At 37.1% G+C, this 15220-nt stretch overlaps 1 protein-coding gene across 1 annotated transcript; it reads right to left on the bottom strand.

Moving 5' to 3' along the window:
- Nucleotides 1-335: 335 nt before the first annotated feature.
- Nucleotides 336-5047, bottom strand: LOC117616453 (protein NRT1/ PTR FAMILY 4.6-like). Its single transcript, XM_034346153.1, has 5 exons — nucleotides 4844-5047; nucleotides 4614-4722; nucleotides 4254-4471; nucleotides 1978-2418; nucleotides 336-1754 (listed from the first exon to the last, which is right to left on the bottom strand). Exons 1-5 carry the CDS (start codon nucleotides 4844-4846, stop codon nucleotides 759-761), a joined length of 1767 nt encoding a protein of 588 aa, XP_034202044.1. The 5' UTR covers nucleotides 4847-5047; the 3' UTR covers nucleotides 336-758.
- Between the last annotated feature and the right edge of the window lie 10173 nt (nucleotides 5048-15220).

Here is a 15220-nt window from a genome sequence, read left to right as displayed (position 1 = left end):
ATCAGTTAAAGAATTATCGTGTGATTTGACTGAGAATTACTGTGGGATTTAATTACATTAATTATAAACAGTAATAATGTAGTCAGTTAAGAATTTTTTTGACCAGCTCAACGTTTTATCGCGTGACCAAACGAATTGATCTTCACATGCAGGTTTTTAATTGGTCAAGCAACAACTATGTACTGGAAAGCATTAAAACAGGGTTTATTTACCCCTGGGTAATTAGCAATCTGAACATTACTACCTTTTCTATTTTTTACTTTCTTTTTTAACAAAGCGGCATTCTATACTATTTTAATGTACGAAAAGAGTAATCAAACTCGGGTGCAAGGGAGTAAGCTCACTGTCCTGACCAATTGGTCAAACCCACATCTATACTTTTCTATTTTGTAGTCACCCCTTTTCTATTAATCCATCCTAGTTCTAGATGATTCAACTAGTCACCCCTTTTTGTAACTAGCCTAATATAGGGATTAAGAAGCATAGGTTGGTTATGGTTGCTTGCAACAAAAACATTGGTCATCTGCAAATGGCACATCGCACATGATGCATTGCCAATCTGACAAGATGAACCAATTTACTATTTTATATTATTACAGAGAACTGATGATTACAAGATAAAAACTGTTCTTAGATCACCCAAGATTTGATCTTCCTTGTACCGCAAGGCAATGAAGATGCAGCATTTGGCCCATTATATACAGCCCAGGTAGTTGTCTGACAAGTTGAGAATATATATCCCAAAACTCTGTTTCACTTTACTTATTTGGTCTTCCTGGTCTGTATTTGTATCTGGTGGCCCAGAAAAGGTAGTGTAAGAAATTTAATCCACTGAGAACACACATGAGCCAGTAGAATCTCTCAAGATGGTAATGGTTTAGGTTGCTTCCAGAGAGCCATTTGTGCTTGGAGTATTTGCCTGAAACATCGTTAACTAGAGAAACAATCACTGAGCTAAGATAATACCCCATGGCCAAAGATGCCCAGGTAAGAGATGTGGCCAAAGATCTCATGCTTGTTGGTGCTTCTGTGAAGAAAAATTCCAACAGTCCAGCCAATGTGAAGAGGTCTGCAGACCCAAGGAACAAGTACTGAAGTGCAACCCAAAAGAATGTGAGGGGCAATGGCTCTTTCGAGTCGAGTAGCCCTGAGTTGGAAGCAACTCGCTTTCGCTTAATCTCGACAAGAGCTGCTATTGCCATTGCAATGATGGACAGAGCTAAACCGATTCCAATTCGTTGCAAGTGAGTGATCCCCATTTCGGATTTTGTCGATTTTCTTGCAAATGGGATGATGAAGAAGTCATAGACTGGTGCTAGGATCATGATGAAGACTACAGGGAAAATGGGGAGAGAAGCTGGTGGGACTTTCAAAGAACCAAGCTTTGTGTCCATGGTTGCAGCTTGCTGGACAGAGAACGTTGAGAGCTGAGCTAAGCAGCAATTGAGCATGATGGTGCAAGCGAATATGGGGAGGATTTTCAGCACAATTTTGACTTCTTCTACTTGTTGCAATGTGCATTCTAGTGCCTTATGTGCTGGGTTGTTCACCTGCGCTGCTCTGTTTAGGAATTTGAGGCTTTGTGTTGGGGCTTGATCTTGATCATCAGCAGTGGACGCCTCCTTCTCCGTGGTGTTTCCTTCTTGGATTGCTTTACTGGTTGGGGTTGGAGAAGAAGGGGTTGGGGCCATGCTTGCAATGGCATTGCTTGGACTTTTGGTCATACAACTATGAAGTGTTGCAGCAATCAAAACCTACAACAAAAACAAAAAAATTAACAAGCAGAAGCTAAATTAGTTTACTTGGGAGTCAAGGATGATTGATTAGTTTTCTGGACATGATTGTCTATATGATGTGTATGAGATACATAGTGCCTATGATTGAATTTGAAGAGCATTAGAATCTTAGAGGGGCTAAATTACTTGAAGAACAAAAATGATCTGCCATGGACATATATATTTGTCATCTTTGGCTTACCTTGAAAATTGTTGTCAGTGGACTTCCACGAGGTATTTTGTTCCTGTAAAGAGTGGAGCCAGCAAGAAAGACTGGTATAGACAACAATATGCTAATAGTTGCAATTCCAAAACCCCATTCCCATCCTTTGTTGTCCTCAATCCACACCACCAGCGTCACCGCAATTAGGCCGCCGCAAGCAAGGCAGAATACATAGTAGTTGAAGAAGGTTGATCTCTGCTTCCTTCCTTGTGGGGTGCTCTCATCGAATTGCTCAGCTCCATGTGAAGGTAAGGAGCCCTTTATCCCTCCAACACCCAATGCCACCAGATAGAGGCCTATGAACAGCAGGGCAGCCTTTCCACCTTCAACTTCTTGGCATGGATTATTGAGGCTGTCTGGACTGCATGTTGGTGGCTTCAGTGAAGGTAAGCGAGCTTGCACTGTGAGTAAGATTAAACCCTGTAACAAATGTTTGATATTAAAATTGTTAACAATAAGTCATGTAAAATTCAAGCAGTTAACTTATGATAAATTGTCCAAAGGAAAAGTTTGGTTTTATCCTTGGTACTGACCCAACTGCCATGAATAGCCTCAAAAGTTGATCCAGACCAACATACATTGACATATATTGTTGGGCCTTTGTCCCATCATCTAAAAGAAAGCCATAAATAACGGGGTCCACAACTTTCGAACATAGGTATTAGGTAGCGGATTTACTATGCTAGTCAACTGGCGTAACTCACGTTTCGACCAAAAGGAAATAGTTTTTAAGCTTCTGCTTCTATTCTATCTAACACTCAACAGTCAACACATAATCCAAAGAACAAACAAAGAAAGAGTCTAGCTAGTTTGGTTGGGCATCACAAAATTGGGTCCCCAAGCCACATGTTGATTCCCGATTCAAATTTTGGACACTATCGCATGAACAAAGACTTGTCATCACAAATGTCACTACGGATGCAGTAATGTTCTTGGGGTCTATATATCATAGTTGATGGCTCTAATTTGATGTACTTTTAAATAATAAAAAATCATTGCTCTATTTGCCTCTGGCCCTCTTATCAAAACTGTAACCACACACGTGGTTCGTGAACTTGGATGGGAAAAACCAAAACAAGGAAATTTAATGTAGATACGGATTTTTCAGCTACTATATATGTGAAATTACCATAGTTTCGACGATGACACTACGACTTTTGGTACAACTATGTCTCCCAAAACTTGGATATACGTGGGTTAGATAGAAGATCAGGCAGTGAGGGAGGAGTGCGTACGTGGCAGAATTTGAGCCAGCATATTGCATGAAGCTGGTGCACTATCGGTGATAATAGTAAGATCTTATCATGTACGGGTGGTCTAGTAAAGAGAATGCCTGAAAGTGTTATCACGCATGTCATAACGTTATTTGTCAAAAATAACAAAATAGTACAAAGTATTTTTCTGAAGGGAGAAGGGAGAAGAGGACAAAGGTAGATGCATGCATTGCTGTCAAGCTGAAATTGAGGCATCGAAGTTTCTCATTGTCATGGCATGACATGAGACAAAAACATAATTGACCTCCCAAAAACAAAAGACAAACGCAAAGCCACATAGGCCCTGAGGCTTTCACTCTAATTGGCTCTACGTTGCATGAGTTGTATATGTGTAAAACATGATTTTGGCACAATTGAATGTTGAGTTGCCTTCAACACGAATTTGCATCCCATGACATAAAAATATCCCAACCCAACAACACAAAACAAACAAAGTTTTGTGTTTTGGGGTTAAAGAAACAAAATCATATCAAGGCCTAAAAACCCACCTAATAATTTTGATCAGAAAAAAAATGGGCAGTGGTTTTCTCAAGGCCAAAACTACGACCAAATGCGTGCGTTGAATATTACAATAGTTTTCAATCCCTGACTCCTGAGAGGCTGAGAGGGTTTTATGGCGTTTGCTTGCAACAGACTCTGATTTCTGACAGAAACATGATCCTGTTGCAATTTGCAAGCCACGTGTGCCTGGATTCCCTCGAGAGAATCAACACCATTATTCTTTATGATAAAGTATAAAGAATTGAAGAAATGCATAGGGATATTGAATTAAGGAGAAAGTTATATCAATATGTGCGCAACAGAGGCCAGATATATGTGTGCAGCCGCAGATTACTTAGCAATAGAAGAAAGCAACTAATTAACAAAAAGGAAACAGAAAGAAAGTTGCAAGCACAAGTGAACAAAATACTCTGAGAGAGAGAGAGAGAGAGAGAGAGAGAGAGAGAGAGAGAGAGGGACTGGAGGTGTACGTATAATTACCAGAAATTCAGTAACTGTACTTATCAAGTAGATGTGATAAGTTGTGAAAAAAGCATCGGATAAGAAACCACCAAGAAGGGCCAGAAGGAAGGCTGTGCCCATGAAGTCTGTGACATTGTTGGCCGCTTTGGATGGAGATAAATGCATATACTTTGATAAATAAAGCACCAAATTGCTTGCATTTGCCAGATATGCCAAGTTCTCCAATATCTCCGCCACTGCATATAAACATACACAACACCATTCATTACATAAAGTCTAAAACTTCTGTATTGAGAAACAGAATATAATCAATCATTTCAAAAACCCAATTCTTGTTTTTCTGTTTTGAGGAAGGAATTGAGAGATATGGATACAAACCCAAGACAAAGGAGGCGGCAAGCATGCCACCATGGCGGCCTCTGATTGCAGCTCTGTTCCTCCAGTCAACATAGCCTTCCCATCTGGTGCTCAGCTGCTGTTCTTGTTCCTACAGGACCAAAACTCATGAGGCTTAGAAGGTGGTTCCAATAAAGGAAACCAGCATGAAAGGAAAAGTGTGAGGGATGAAAGTAAAGGAGGGAGAGAGAGAGAGAGAGAGAGGAACCCACCATTTTCTCTGCCTCCTTTTTTTCCCCACTTGGGTTCTAATTAATTTGGATCCTTCGGTGGCAGAGGATTTTGATTAGAAATAAAGAGTGATGACTGGTGGGAGATATAAAGAGTGGGGGAAGGATATGAGAAAGGCTCCAACTTGGGGAGAGAGAAACCTTTAGAAAATGACTTCATTTGATCCCTTTTGAAATATCTCCCCCATGTTACTACAGAGAATAAGCTAATTACTTTCCAACACTACATATACATCCAATTTGGCAATATAAATAAAGGGTAGGTTCTTAACTTTGAAACTGCTTTGGTTGAGATAGGGAAGCATCAAATCATCTTGACCTGAAAATAAAAGAAATAGGCAAAATAAATGTAAAGGTGTAGGTGCCTCACCTTCCTAATTATGGTATATAAGCCCTTCACAGATTGGGGATGTTAAAAGAGGGAGGAGGGGGGGTCTATATAAATCTTAAAGTTTGCTGATCCTCTCCCCACTGTTACTAGCTCTTTTAATTTATGACTAATTAAAGAAGAAAAAAAGAACATATTCTTTCATCTTTTAATCTTTGACACAAGCATAACAATCAAATTACTTAAATAAATAGATCCCCTGGCAGAATGGAAATCCAAGTTGCATGCCAGATTGATGACCACAAAACTAATTGGATATTTTTGGATTAAACTAATACTGATGGAGGATTTGAAAGTTAGTCAAATTTTAGCTTTTTAAGATCATACCCGATACCCACCACCATCACCAAAACTCATGACTCACCACTCTTACCCCTCTGCTAGTACTACGACCGCGGACTTATTTGTCTTATTGCTATTACAAAACTCCGGAAATTATGCATATATTACCTGTATTCACAAAGATACGCTTTCAAACAATACTACATATCAAACTCGATAAGTGTGAGATTTTATTATAAAATGTCTCGATACTATTCATAATAAAACTACTCATAATATTGTATTATATTTGTCAAATTTATGATATGAAACTTTACATTCTTTAATAATGCATATGAAATGAAAGCAGACAGAAAGTGTTGTGCTTGTGGTATATATTTTGACTGTTTGACTTGTGAGGCTGTGAGTTTGTGACTCTACCACGACACTAAGCTAATGACCGATTCTTCCTGTACATATCACAATAGATAAATAGATGTACGTTAACTTCAAGTTACATGTCTCTTCAATTAATAATTGCATACAGAACTAGAATTGTAAAGTTAGGGAGGTCGAAGTAGAAAATACAAGTATATAAAACACCTAAGTGTTCAATACTTACATGTTTAGAACTAAATATTTTTAATTGAGTCATGTCTAATATTGGAGGAAATTTTAACTTAAATTCTAAGTTGTTTATTACAAATTCTATATATTATATATAATATAATAGATGAGTTATAAAAATATGGGGGGGCCAAGGCCACTCCAGGTCTAGGAGTGGCTCCGCCACTGATTGCATGACAATTTCTATCTAGTGACGAAGGGTTAAACGAGAGTAATTTTCGTTGTTTTTTAATAGCATTTCATTTTTAATCTCAATATAATACGTGGGAACTTAAAACTCTAATAATAGATAAAAATCCGACTTTTGTATGTGTTTTTTATAATGGGATATTTTAAATTACTATATATAAATTACAGGAAGATAAATTTAAATTTCAAATATAAAGAAGCGGACATATTACTCTGATCAACTGACATAATAGTCAAAATTAACAAACAGAAATTAGGTTTAAAGACATGCGTGTTGAAAAACATTGCATGTGATATGTGTAGTGTAGTTGCATATGCAGCTCGTGCTGTTTTATTAACTTGTTTCTTTACCCCAACATGCAAAGTTCGCAAAACTGAAAGAGACAAGGAAGTGGTAAATTAATTGGCAGAAGCAACACGGGGTTTCCCTTGTTCCAAAGTTTTTGATGGCTATAATTTTCAACCTGTGGCCTCTCAGAAATCAGGATAAGCTAGCTGTCCTGTTGTGACAGAAGGTCACTGTTCAACAAAGACAATTTCGATCAATATCAATTCAAAAGGCCGTTTGGATATATGATTCTGGGAGCTAGGTTGGATCTGCAATTGCACTTAACGAATTTATCTAGAAGAAGCAGATAAAAGCAAAGTTTATTCTACAGGCATATATTCTTTATATCACCAATTTAATATCTTTATTTTTAAAAAAAAATTCTATGAATATTAATTGAAATATATCATATCTTTTGGTAAATATATATATCACGATGTGTCCCCACATTCGAAGAATGAGATTAATCTCTGCTCGAGATTCGACTTTACCCAAAAAAATAAGAAAAGAAATATATCATATCTTTGAAAGGAAGGAAAGGATGTGAAGGGGAAATGATATCAACATTACTTTAATGAAATGGATAAGGAGATATGCTTAATGTGTGAGGCCAAGCCAAGCCAAGGATTTGAAAATAAATCAACTCCACTGTTAAGCTGCGATCAATCTTTGAGTGCAAATGTGGCCGCATTGCAAACTACAAGAACGTCCAAAGTTAATTTATCAGTTAGATAGTAACTTCGTATTGCAACGTGGAAGCTATATATTATCGACACCAGATCATCTATGTAGCATCCTTGTTTCTAATCTAACTCATCTGGAAATGTTCGATGAGAATTTAAGCAAACCGTAATTTTATTTGCCCACGTGTCACTACATATATATATTTGATGCGTGAGAATTTGATTTCTCAAAATTTGCATGGCTCTCCCTCAAGTATAATTTGATTAATCAAAATAAGGATATTGGTTATGTGAATTGGTAAGGATAATGAGACTGTTCATTTTTAACAAAGTTTAAATTCACTTGCATAAATTAAATATAGAATATCATTTGAATCGAAAAATTATGTAAATGCAACATGCTTTTTTCTTTTCATGTTAGTGAGGCAACAAACAACGCGATTATGTGAAAAGTTAAGGTAATTGGGTTCCATCATGTATTCTAGCAATAAAGGGTCATCTCTTTAGAGCAAGTCCAGCAGAGGAGGTGGACTCGGCTTGGGGGGCGGGGGGGGGGGGTTGGGCAAAAAAAGGAGGTCCAGCAATGAAGAAGCAGCCCGGGCGAGCGTGGGGTCAACCAGACTGGGCAGGCCCGAAGGCGATTTCGGCCCGAGCTCGGGCCCAAGGGCGTAGACGTCATTGCTGACGCCAGGCTGGCGTCAGCCCTCCCGAATTCAAATTTTTTTTACCATTGGCGTGTGCATTGCACGCGCCAACGTTAAAAAAAAATTCGAATTCACCGCTACAGTAGCCGCCAACGGCTACTTGACACATGGCAGCCTCTGGTCGCTCCGATTCGAATTTTTTCTTCAATCCAACGGCAGCCAATTTTTCTGCAATAAAAAATTGAAAAAAAATCGAATTTTTTTTTTAAAATACACACAAATTAATAAATTTTTTGTGTATATAAATACCAACCAATACTCTTCACTTTTAACACCAAATCCTCATATATTTTCTTCTCCTTCTACTATTGTTCACTTTCTCCTCAAAATTTATTCACTTTCTATTCAATATTTTTTCACTTTGAAGTTGTATTTTTTTTCTATCATATTATGGGTTCTTCTAATGAAAATGGAGGGGCATGGAGCATGATGGAAGATGTTAGCTTGTGTGAGGCTTGGGTCCAAGTTAGTCATTGTCCCGTAACGGGCAATGAGATTAAATTTTCTCATATGTGGAAAAAAATTCATCAAGCATTTTGTGAAAGGGCAATTGGTTCTACACGTACAGAAATGGCATTATCTAGTAGGTGGAAAGTTCTTAATAAAGAGTTGGGGAAATGGAGAAATGCCTTAGCAAAAGCGATTGACAACCATCGAAGCGGAGAAAATCTTAGCAGTGAGGTAAATTATTTGTCATTTTTCTTCTATTAATTTCTATGTCATATTAATTTTTATTTAAATGTTTCTTGCAATTTATATATTTTGTTAATATGTCTCTAGTTTTTTTTAATACATGTTGCATTTTTTTAAAATTTCTTTAATTTCCATTAGTTTTTTTTTACATGTTGCATTGCCAATATTTTATAAATTTTCTTGCATTTCCATTTCATTTTTTTTTATAGATTATGCAAGCACAAATGTGGTTTGGTGCTACTGGGCAAGGGAAAAAAAGTTTCAACCATACCCATTGTTGGGAGGTGGTGAAGACTTGTAAGAGATTCCAAATTATTCCAACCGGTCCGACGGTAGTCTTGAACGAGACTCCACTTCATGAGGCGCCGGCATCGGATTCACCTATGGATTCCCCGATGAGTCAAGACTCACCCATTGAAAATGAGCCAAGGCCTATTGGGAGGAAGGCGGCGAAGGCGAAGAGAGGGAGTAATTCTAGCAAGAATGCATCTCAATTTTTGGAGGAACTTTCAAAGCACCAAGCCATGAGAATTGAAATGGACTTGAAACAACAAGAGCACGATATGGCTATTCAAGTAGAATATGCAAAAGAAAGGGAGTATGTACGCAAAGAAAGGGAGTATGTACGCGAACAAAACATTGAAAAAAAAAAGATCGGGAAACCATGGCCATGGATACAAGCCATATGTCCCCTGAAACAAAACAATTTTGGAAGCTAGAACGAAGGGATGTTATGAGACGAAGACTTTTTCGTGACGATGGACCTAGCAACACGGATTGGTTAAATGATGGAAACCATTAAAATAGTTTGTTTGCCTTTCATGTCTTAGTTTACTTGCCTTTGATTTCATTGTATTTTTTGTTTTTTTTAATTCATGTATTTTATTTTATTAGTTGTATTGCTTTTCTTTTAGTCAATAAAGAAAATATTCAACAAAAATCCTTTTTATTCAAAACATTCCATACATAAAAAACAAACCACAACCAAAGCATAAAAAAAAAAAAAAATACAAACAAACAAATCACAACAAAAGCATAAAATAAAAAAAACAAACCACAACCAAAGCATAAAAAATAAACAAACCACAACCAAAGCATAAAAAATAAACAACCCACAACCAAAGCATAAAACATAAACAACCAACCCACAACAAAAAATAAACAACATACAACATAAACATAATAAATTAAAAACAACTTCTTCACTTCACTTCATTCACCTTCATTTCCTTCATTGCCTTTCACCGCCCATAAATGCTCCATCAAGTCAACTTGACGGTGTTCATGAATATAGGACGATTGCATCTCCGTGTAGCGATCAATCATACGGGGCATGAAACTACCGTCTCTAACCAACGGTTCATGTTGCACTGGTTCTCCATTTGGCCCCACTGGTTTTTCATAAATTCGTGTTAGGGCCGTGTCCATGGGATTTGGTTCATACACGTCATCAGCATCGTAATCATATTCATCTTCCACAATCATGTTATGGAGGATGATACAAGTCATCATTATACTCCTAAGCACCTCCTCGTCAAATAGAAGTGCCGCGCCCCTGAAGGATACCAAAGCACCTCTCAACATCTTTTCTGTCCCCCTCTTGATAGCGAGCAAAAAATTTTTGCTTATGGGATCGGGGATGTGGAATTGTTTTCACAAATGTTGTCCACCTCGGGTATATGCCATCAGCTAGATAATACCTGGTCTGGTAGATGGTATTGTTAATTTCATATGTGATATTTGGGGCTTCACCTCTCAAAACATCATTGAACACCGGGATTGACCTAGGACATTCAAATCGTTTTGAGATCCGGCAACTCCGAAGAAGGCGTGCCAAACCCATGTATCAAAACCAGCAACTGCTTCCAAGATGATACTTTTCTGCCCTTTTCTATTTCCATAGTCCCCTTGCCAAGCAGTTGGACAATTTTTCCACTGCCAGTGCATGCAGTCAATGCTACCAATCATGCCAGAAAATCCTCGAGACTCAGCTTTTTGGAGAAGCCTTTGCATGTCCCTGGGCGTAGGTCTGCGGAGGTAGTCTCTGGTGTACAGAGTTTCCACTGCATCACAAAATCGCACCAAGCTCTCCAAAACAGGGGACTTCCCCATCCGAGCAATCTCATCCACCTGATCAGCAGATGACCCATACGCCAACATTCGTATCACAGCTGTGAACTTCTGCTCTGGAAGAAGTCCCAAATTTCCAACACAATTTCTCTTTTGAACAAAATATTCATCATAATTGCAAATATCATGCATGATTTTATTGAACAAATGGGGTTGCATTCTATATCTCCCTCGAAAATGAACATCAGAGTACAGAGATTGTGGGATAAAATAATCTTCCATAAGATTCTTACCCCGGAATGTCTATGTCTGTCCACATTTGGGCGACGGCCTTCTCGTGAACCACGGCGACCCTGGTTTTCTTCCTCCAACAAAGCAACTGCTATGCCAAGTTGCTCATCTAGTTCTCTCTGTGCCCTTTTGCTTGCAGCTCGTCTACGCATTCTTTCTCTAGTTTCTCGCTCTTGCCTCTCCAAAACTTCTTCCATGTCTGCCATTGAGAATGGAGAATGAAATCTAAAATTTGAGAAATGAAAATATAGAGAAGAATTGGTGTGGGAGGTATGAGCTGAACCTCTGGTTTTATAGAAAAATATACACAGATAGATATGACACGCGGCGCAATCTTAGAGGGTGAAAATCTTATCTGAAATTTGAAATTCAAATGAAATTTCAAATTTCAAATTTATCTGAAATTTGAATTTCGAAATGTATCTGAAATTTGCCATTTTGAATTTATCTGAAATTTGAATTTTGAAATGTATTTGAAATTTGAAATTTATCTGAAATTTATCTGAAATTTGAAACCGAAAATCTTATCAGATATGAATAGTATTGACACGCAGGAACCCAAAAATCTTATCCGAAAATATTATCCAAATTAATTGTTTAAGTAAACAAAGTTGTGAAAAAAACAAAAAAATGAATAGTATTTGCCATGGCAAGCCCCAACTACTGGAAACACATTTTGCTTGAGGGGGCTAGGGCAGCCACTATTCACATGAATAGTGGCTGTTCTAGGGCTAATCTTGTCATGGTAAGAGCACGTCCAGCGCACATACAAAACCAGGCAAAAGGCTGCCTTTGTGAGCCCAAATGGCCTCCAGCGCGCAGCCAACAGCCCAGGCAAGGCCTGGGTCCCACCAGCCTGGGCAAGCCCAAGGGCAGATCTTGCCTGGGCTTCAGCCCGAAAGTGCTAACGTCAGCAAGCAAAAATAAATTCAAAAAAATCCAAAAAAATTCAATTTTTTATATAAAAAAAACTAAAAAATTATAGATGTTTTCCCTATAAATACATAACAATTTTATTCACTTTCCCTATAAATACATAACAAGTTTATATTTTGTTGCATATTCTTTTTTTTTTTTTTGCCCTTGCCCTAGCCTTTTGGGATGGAACCAAAAAAGGCAAGGCTGCCACTATTCACTTGAATAGTGGCAGCCCTTGCTTGCCCTTGACCTTGCCTTAGCCCTTATGGGTGGAGATGCTCTAAGGGACAACTGGTGGAAATGCTGTTAGAGTGAGAAACTTGTAATGAGGGCAAACGTAGTAGAAGCCAAAATGCCACACAAACAAACTACCAAATAACACATTTGCCTTAAAATTTGACTTGTCTCTTGAAGATATATAAAGCCGGCTCGCTATTTGTCTTTTGCGCACGGTGACATCATATGTGTGCTTAATTTCAAGCTCTTGCTTTAATTAAATGAGAGAAGCAAGCATTAAATAAGGCTACGAATAATTTGGTAAATATAAGACAGCGACCCAATCAAAGTCTACCCTTTTCTTGTAACCAAAAAAAGTCTACGTATCCTTTTCTCCCTTGGCTCTATTCTTTCTATATGATACATGCAATTTTTGGGAAATTTTTAAGTATAAGCGCAAATAGTGTTATTAATTTACATATTATAACACGGGTAAACGGCATAGTGATATGCCAAAAACTTATAATGTAATGTTAATTAATGATTATATAAAAATTAAACGCAGGAGTTGATAACATCACAATAATATATGACAGTCAAACTGAAAAATTACTAGCAAATTTGCAATATGTTTTTTTTTTCTTTGGGCTGTATGGTTGAATTCTTTTTCAGCAGATACACGTGCGAAGCGTGAACTGTGATCTGTGAACCCCCAATAGTCCGGCGCATACATTGCTCCTAGTCATTTTGCCTATTTAGTCTAAGCCCCGGGGCCTAGGGCTCTCCATATATTGGACGACAGAATATAAAATACAATAAATTAAGCAATATTTATTCTTTTATGACTTCAACTTTACCCTTATTCCACCAACTGCTACTAGATACAAAATCAGCAGTCCAGATTTCTTGGACCACAGGAGTCTAAGAGATTGTGGTCACCCACCGTTGGATATTAATCCAATGGTTCAAAATAATATATATAAATGCAATATGACATAAATGATTATTACCCGATTCAAGTCAACTGTTGAATTTACATCCAACGGCGAGTGACCATAAATCTCTTGGACTACAGGGGTCCAAGAGATCAGGACTGACAAAATCAGTTGTGTATTTATATAATACATAGACAAAGTATGCAAGGGCGGAATTATAAATTTTTCAATAGGTGGGTTAGCTAAAGTTATTATTTTAAAATGTAATGAAATTTTTTGTTATTTCCAGTTTCTATAGTCTTTCTAGATATAAAAGTATACATTAAGTCATATAAATCACACTAATTCATAATTTCATTGACTAATTTTTAATACGTTTTTTTTTCTTTTTATACAAGCGATATTTGTAGAGAAGGGAATCGGACCTAGGACCTCGAATTTCTCTATTCTCACTAAAACTGTTTAACTCTGAGTTTCTCACTTTCTCTTCGGATCGGTGTGTTACTCCTCCTCAGTTGATTGAGCATATCCCTTTTATAGGCAAAGGTGACAACTACCGCCATGAATTCGATATGCAATTCGCGGGATGTTGTAAACAATTTCCACACTTTGCCTTAACTCTAGCCTTTTCACTTTCACATACAATACACAAAAGATTTGAATTTCAAAAATAGAAATACCTTTAGCCAAATAGATCACAATATGCTGGTTTGATGGCGCAACAAGGAAATGACAAATTCTTCGAGGATAAATTTAGAACACTCCACTCCACCTGATAATAAGAAAAGATGCCAAAAGAAAAAATAATTATATATATATATATATATATATATATATAAAATACAGAACAGACAACGTTGTTTCAAACACATGAAAGATAACCAACCAAAGGTTGATAGAATCTGTCATATATTCTCCTTGTGTATTTATGTGGTCCAAAATAAATTCCAAATTCCAAATAGAAATCCAAAAGTACTGTTCAAATCCCCTGGAAATTATAAGTGAAACAGTTTCTCATCAATTGTAGCTAGCGTGATATTTCAGATTCTTATTCCCCATGGCATGACAGGAATGGTAGAATATGTTTTTTTGGCAGGCTTGGCACCTTGGTGTACACTCGAGCAATGCTCGGAGGACATTATTTCTCAAGCTTCCACTGTTTACGATATGAGGTCAGCTGGAATTTATCTAGTTATAAAGAGATTTCTGTTCATGATTGAATGAATAAAACCTTTGTAAAGAAGAAAGATGCCTAAACTAGCTAAAACATGCAATTGCTACTTCGCTTTTTTTTTCAAATTTTCGTCCTTTAGCATCAATTATCTGAGGGAAACTAACAATCGTATGACTATGAACTATTAATCGATGTCATCATTTCTCTATTTCTTAATGATCTGTAAAAATATGATAGAAGAATAGATTTTGAGTTAAGAGATTAGGTCAACATCTTTCATGTAAGGGAAAAAGAACAAAAACATTTCATCATCTAGAACATCTTCCAGTCCTTCCAAAAAAGAAGGCGGCGTACACTCTAGACTTCTTTTTCTTCTTCCCAAAATTGATTAGGTATTAGCAGTCACGTAACTTTATATTAATTAACACAAGATATGCTTATAGTCAATTTCAAGAGAGGACTTTAGATGGTGTATTTTTCTTTTTGAAGATACCGTGCAACTTGCCTGGACACTAGTAAACAAGTGGTAACAACCACTTGCTTTTCTATGAACATACGTCTCACTAACTCAATTCATTTTCTGAAAATCTCTTAATTCGAATTTGAGGTTGATATCTATGAAACTAAAACTCTTCTATGCATCAAAACCAACCATCGTATTGGTGAGGGACGTCCTTCCATTACTTACTCATCACATTTATTTCCACATTTTAAATGACGAAACAATTAATTTTAATACTAGTATGTTACAAAGAGTGCATGGTTAAACGTTTATTCTTTTGCAACATATGATCTCATGAAAAGGAACGTTATATTGGAATAATGAGAGTAAAAGAGTTTATTCAAATATAACGTTCCTTTTCGCTAGGTCATGTGTTTTGT

The sequence above is a fragment of the Prunus dulcis genome, chromosome 1 (genome assembly GCF_902201215.1).
Source record: "Prunus dulcis chromosome 1, ALMONDv2, whole genome shotgun sequence".
NCBI lineage: Eukaryota > Viridiplantae > Streptophyta > Magnoliopsida > Rosales > Rosaceae > Prunus > Prunus dulcis.
This window is presented reverse-complemented; position numbering and strand designations above follow the sequence as displayed.